We start from the raw sequence: 6,179 nt of genomic DNA, 5'->3' as shown, positions 1-6,179 counted from the left end.
TTATCTTATAGATATTCATAAAATTGTGGTTTATTTTGCTCCCAGTCCTCAGGTTTCAAATGTGACTGCAGTGAGGAGCTCTGAAAGTTATCTTGCTCCATTCATAACTAATTCTGTTGCCATTACAGACCACAGCAGTCATTTAAGAGCCATCAAGCAATTTTTTATGTTGTTTTGCAGGTATCACGTGTTTCCCATCTGACTGTACAAGATACTCTTCTCCAAGGTATAAGTTATAAAGGCTCTCAGGCAGGAAAGGGTTGGCTGGATTCATTTGCCCCTCCTGGAAGAATTACAAGGGGAAGGGATAATTATGCAGAGATACTACACAATTATTAGTTTGCACCATAGTGCTTCCCAGCTGCTGGTCCTAGAAAGTCCTCTGATGTTTCCTTAATTCTACACAAAACTGAGCCTCACTTACAATGAGTTTAGTATGGGAGACTAAGGGAACAAAATCATCTGCAAATGGAATTGGCTCAAGCTTTTATTATGGAACAATGCATGAAATACTCATCAGGCAGTAAGACAATGTGTGACATAAATGTTGTGTCTTCATGCAATACTGTTATTTAACCTAGAAAACTGTAATTAAGGATTACTCCAAAGCCCAGAAAGCTGGCTGGTATTCTGCAATTTTCTATTGACCTCTCCCTCCAAGTTCCTTTTGCTTCAGGCAGTCTAAACCTGTGCCCTTAAAAGGATACTCTAGGACTAATCAGTTGCCTCAGAAACTGTGGAAACCCTCAATTCAGTTATTCATGCATGCAATCATTGCTGGTAGAAAATACATGGTTGTTTATAACTCATCAAGCCACTTAGAGCAGGAAGTTCTGCTGTATCATGAGGATTGCACTGTACTGCAGAGAGGTTCTGCTCTACAGTGAGCACGTAGCCAATGCAGGAATAATCTTGTTCTCCTTAACACATGTGTATATATATATCAGTTGCAGGGTAGGCAAACCCATTAAATTGGATGCACCAGGTCCCTGTTGCAGTGTGGGAGGCAATGAGGATTCAACCAGTGTTCAAGGAATTGTTCTTCAGATCTCTGCTCCAAGCGCTGGAGGTAAAGCATATACTCCTATTTAAAGAAAAGAAAAGGTAATTTAATTGTGTAATCATTCAATTCTAATGTCAGGTCAAAGACCCAGGATAATTCTACAGATGACTTAAGAGCCATTAATTTATTCCTTAAAATAATCAAACATAGTAAAATTGTGTTGCTAGTCAGCTTGCCCCAGCCTAGCAATATTTAATGAATGACATCATCTCCAGATCAGTAAAGGTGTTGAGCAAGAATTATACAACAATATTCATAAATTAGGAATTCTGTATACATATTTCTTATTTGCATATCAACACAGAAGCCTTTGTTGGGCCTGAGGGTACAAAGGATTCTCACAAATAGGTCTGTTACAGCCCCTTTTGAAAACTGGTTCCTGCTGTTTAAAGAACATTAACCCCTTGCAGGATCATGTGGCAGGACTGAAGGGTTCTAGTAGGTAGCACACATCAGTGCTGACTGGTGATAAATAAAATAATGTGAATTTCCCATATCAATTTATAGAGAGAGGATTTGGTTTCAACAACAAATTTATCAAAGTGGGCTGTGTGCCAAAAACTTGACCTCCATCAAGTTCAAAATTTACTTTCAAAAAGTTCCAGTCCTAGTGGGCTCATGAGCTTTGTGGAGACCATATACATTTATTCAAAATAATCCCCCATTGCTTTGCACAGGGGGCACTGTTGGAATGGAAGCTGTAGCCTAAACCCTTTGCACTGGCCAAGTATTCCAGCATCAGGATTCTGCCTTTCACTGGGCTCTCTCTCCTCACAGCACTGAGAGACCTGGCTCAGATCTCTGGGGCCAGACTGCCTTAGGAACTGGCACAGATCAGAGCTATGTGACTGAGAAGATGCCACAGTATCAAAAGCAGGCCCTCAATCAAAGTAAGTTTAAAACATGCTGATAACATAAATTACATTTTTTAATAATTAAAGGGGGCTGATCTTTCTGTCTGTAACTGAACAGGTTTTTGACTCAAGCAGCCCTGTGGAAGTCAAAGAGTGTCACAAAGAATTGCAAATCACATTCCCCAGCTCAGCATGATCTGGCCCAGTACAAACAGCTTTTGCTTAAAACAGATGAAGAGAGATGGGTTCATCCCAGCATTCATTTCATTCTGCTACAAAGCATCCATACAAAATCAGTTTTTCTCCTTGAGTCCTTGTGCACAAGCTGTGCACAGGGATGCACCAGCCATGCACCCTCATTCACGTGGAAAATCTCCACGTTCCACAAGGCAATGAGGATTGTTTTTTTTCATCAGATGTTTCCTTTTCTACTGAAAACCTTGACATTTAGGGAGCAAAACACATACTCTTATGTTTGGATTTTCTTACAGAGGGTCAGCTTTGCTTTCTAGATAAAAGAATAAAAGAAAATAAATAAAAGAAGGTTGGAATTTCTGAAAAAGTGTTTGTTCCTAACTGTGGTAGGACAGTTAGGAAAGTTGCAAAGACAGAGCAGCAGAGTCAGAAATCCAACATCTCTTTAGCCCTGAATCCCTCCCCTCCCCACACACAGCATCATAGAATTCATCAGGATCCCCAAGTCCAACTCCCTGCTCCTCAAGGACCACCTAAAACTAAACTAGTTTAGTCTAGACAACATTGCATGCATGCATGTAGCTTCTTGCCCTACAGGAATTACCTGAATCCAACTGTTCTGCTGCTTCATTTATTCTATTTTCAATATTTGTTATATTTACCACATACCCTTAATGGTGGTGGTATATTAAGCGTAAGCACAGATGGGAGCTGTATTCTTGTTAATTTGCAAAAACTACAAGGCTCATTTAACAGCTTACAAACCAACCCAGTCCTGACTGTTGTGGGCAGCAGTGCAGCCTTCTGGTTTTTGGCTGTGCTGTGCAATTTTCAGTGTACGAGGTTGTCAACAAGCACAGAGCAATATCCTTGTGACAACTTTGGTGTGTCGTGGTGTCCCCTTTGACAAACAGTGTGTTCACCCAGTGTTGGGCAGGTGGATTCTTTTTGGCTGGTGTATATTACCCACTGGAAAGGGAAAACCAGGAGCTGTTTCTACAATCCTGCAAGGCACGTAGTACTCTTCGTGTCCTATGGAGTCCAGAAGCGTTCAGCACCTTGCTAAACTGAGTCCCCTGTGCTCGTCACATGCACAATCTTTGTGTTTGTGGCTTCTGTGGGCTTTGCCTCTTCAGAATCATGTAATTTTAGCTCAGTTTATTTACCTTGGAAAGAAATAGGCAGTAGTTTTAAAACACCTTAAGTACCCTTGAGAAGTGCAGGATTATGTGTTAGGTCTTGTCAAAGCAAGGAAAACAGAAGGCTCTTTAATTCTTTTTCTTTTGTTGTAATAAGGTTCAGAAAGAAATAAATGTAGATATTGCATGCAAACCCAAAGCTGTTGCATTAAGCCAGCAACTAAAAACTCTTACAATATCATAAAAAAACATCCTATCTGTAGGATCCATAAGTAAGTCAATGAAAGTAAGTGATTTTTAAAGCTGGTTGAGAACTACCTCAGTCTCCATGCTGACTACTGACACCTCCATCTCCTCTCTGCCTGCAGTATGGATGTACAGAACATACTGTAAGCAGAAGACACTTCCTGTTACTTAGGTTTTCAGGAACAAGCTGATGAAATCCATATCTCTATAATTCAAAAGCCACATTGTTCTCAATAATTTGACTGGTATTTTTGAACCATGATAAATAATCTCCTCATTCTTCAAGTGAACATTTCCTGAGCAATACTCAGCACTCAAAGAATGCTTTTAACTGTAATTTGAAAGAATTTAAAGGGTTTTTTAATATTTCATGGAAGAATTCAGCTGCTTTAAAGGGTGATATTCATAACATATAGCCTGGAAGCAATAGAAATTTAATACTAAACATAAATGTTTTGGGGGTTTGGTGTTGGGTTTTTTTAGTTAATGTAATTTAATAGTAAATATCATAAATCACCCTCATTGGTTCATCAGGGAAACCAGCTTTTCTCGGTCTCTCTTCACGACGAGTCCTCAGCATCTGTTTGGCATCTTTTTCAGACAAAATTGGTGAAGTGTCTAAAATGAGAACAGCAGAAATTAGTTCTGAAATTATCTGTCACTTGTGAAATGAAATGTCTCCAAACCTGATTTTTTTTTCTATATACAAAGTGTTCTTTCATTACAGCCCCTTCCCAGCAGATATTGCATTCCAAGAGAAAGAAGTGGAATTTTAAATCATTTTTATTCTTGTGTTTTCTCTTGTTCTACTAGTATGAAGCAAAGTCCGCATAGTCATGTTAGTGTAAAATGAGAAAATATAACACCACCAGCAAACCACTGGCATTAGTTGCTCTTCCAACTCTTTGTTCTTTTCTGTGTTGCTTTACAGGATTTTTTTCAAAGTAGTGAGTTAGATACATTGCAAAGAAGAGATTGCATTGAACATTCTACTTGCAGGACCTTGGCAAAATAATATTAAAATAGTAAGCAAGTATAACTAAAATTTGGGGGTTTATAAGAAATGACTACAGTGTGGCAATGAAGAGAGTTGAATATCAAATACAACATCATGATTATTAAAAATCAAATCATGGAAAGCCTGAAATATAAAAATAGTTGAGTGTTACATATATGAAAATACATGAAAAATTAATACTAAAATAGAAGGTTGACAAACTAATACAGCTTATATGCTCTGCAGCTCTACACACTTATGGAGGTTTGTTGATATAAACTCCTACCTGTAACAGTGGTCAGCAGGACCAAAAAGGAGACAAACACAAGAAACTTCTTCATTTTGACTCTGCTTTCTCTCAGTCTGTCCCAAAATGAGCAACCCTGACCGAGGCATTTGCCTATTTGAAGGAGCTACGTCAGTCACAAATGTTTGTTTATGCTTTAATTTGAGTGATAGTATGATTCTGAAGACATCTGGTCTGAAGGTTTGAATTAGTCTATTATCTGCTCACACATTCTCTGCATAACTCTTTTCCTGAGGGAAAGAAAATAGAAGGCTTTTTTTTCCACCTCAGGCTTCAGAGCTACACTGGGTATTTTAAACTTGTGAAAATAAAACCTAACCCCTTATATTTAGCATGGCAAGCAAAGGTTTTTGGTGCCCAAGTTAAACTATTGTTTTTTAAAAGCCCAGTACTATTAATCTCAGAGGCAGCTGCAAAGGGGCCCCTCTTCAAAGAATTGTCTCTAACTTTGCTCCAGCAGAGAAGTACTTACTAAAGGGGTTTAACTCTAGCAAAGCAAACTTATGACTGCTGAGAAACATGGCAGTTTTCTATTAAATTAATAGAACCATACAAATGAAAACCCACGTAATTCTCCTCCTTTCAGGACAAGTTAGGAGAAAACAGTATTATAAAGCATACTAAGCACAGTGTTAAGTAAGGATGTAGGTTAGCAAACGTCACTGCAATCAGGTAGTTTTGGCCTTGAGAAATATGCAGAGGTCTTCTAGGCAGTGCCATGCTGAACACATAGTACCAGCATCATCAATTTGTAGGGCATGAAATGCATCCCTTCAACTATAACATATAAAATAGGTAGTCAGAGTTCGGCATTGGCTCTTATGTGAGGGAAGTGAGCAATTTCCTTGGAAACCTGAGAATTGCCCAGCTGTGCAGTATGTGCATTTTTCAGTGTTTTCAGATACCAAGACCCTGGAATCCGATCAATTTTGTATATGCTGTACAGATTTAAATCATTGCTCACTACACTGTTTTGAAAGTGCAAAAACCTGTAGTTTCTAATGGCAGCCACTATTTTTAGAGCTGCTCCAGGGGAAACAGTCAAACGTAATGACAGAACAAAATTATGAGGGGGAGGCATTTATGGTTGGGCAATAAAGCACAATCATGGGGAGGACAAATACGGGCACAAAGGCATGACTCGGGGGGACCTCACTGCTCTCTACAACAACGGGAAATGTAGTAGAGAGCTGGGGATCTGGCTCTTCTGCTGGGCCTACAGAGGAGCGGGGGGAACGGCCTCAAGATGAGACAGGGGAGATTCGGATTAAATATTTTCACTGTTTGGTGGAAATATTTGGGAAGGGCTGCCCAGGGAGGCGGTGGAGTCACCATCCCTGGCTGGGATGCTGGCTGGGCGCTGTGGTTCAGTGGTTAC

The 6,179-nt window shown here is 39.5% G+C and overlaps 1 protein-coding gene across 1 annotated transcript; it reads right to left on the bottom strand.

Annotated features, from left to right (window-relative positions):
• Positions 1–469: 469 nt before the first annotated feature.
• On the bottom strand, positions 470–4,975 carry C21H17orf67 (chromosome 21 C17orf67 homolog). Its single transcript, XM_005526700.2, has 3 exons — positions 4,781–4,975; positions 4,015–4,115; positions 470–1,084 (listed from the first exon to the last, which is right to left on the bottom strand). The coding sequence occupies exons 1-3, from the start codon at positions 4,833–4,835 to the stop codon at positions 968–970; spliced, it is 273 nt and encodes a 90-aa protein (XP_005526757.1). The 5' UTR covers positions 4,836–4,975; the 3' UTR covers positions 470–967.
• Between the last annotated feature and the right edge of the window lie 1,204 nt (positions 4,976–6,179).

Source organism: Pseudopodoces humilis, chromosome 21 (genome assembly GCF_049639895.1).
Source record: "Pseudopodoces humilis isolate 2021_Gansu_Grassland_sample_001 chromosome 21, ASM4963989v1, whole genome shotgun sequence".
Taxonomy (NCBI): domain Eukaryota; kingdom Metazoa; phylum Chordata; class Aves; order Passeriformes; family Paridae; genus Pseudopodoces; species Pseudopodoces humilis.
Note: the sequence above shows the minus strand (reverse complement) of the source record. Positions and strands in the feature narration are given on the sequence as shown.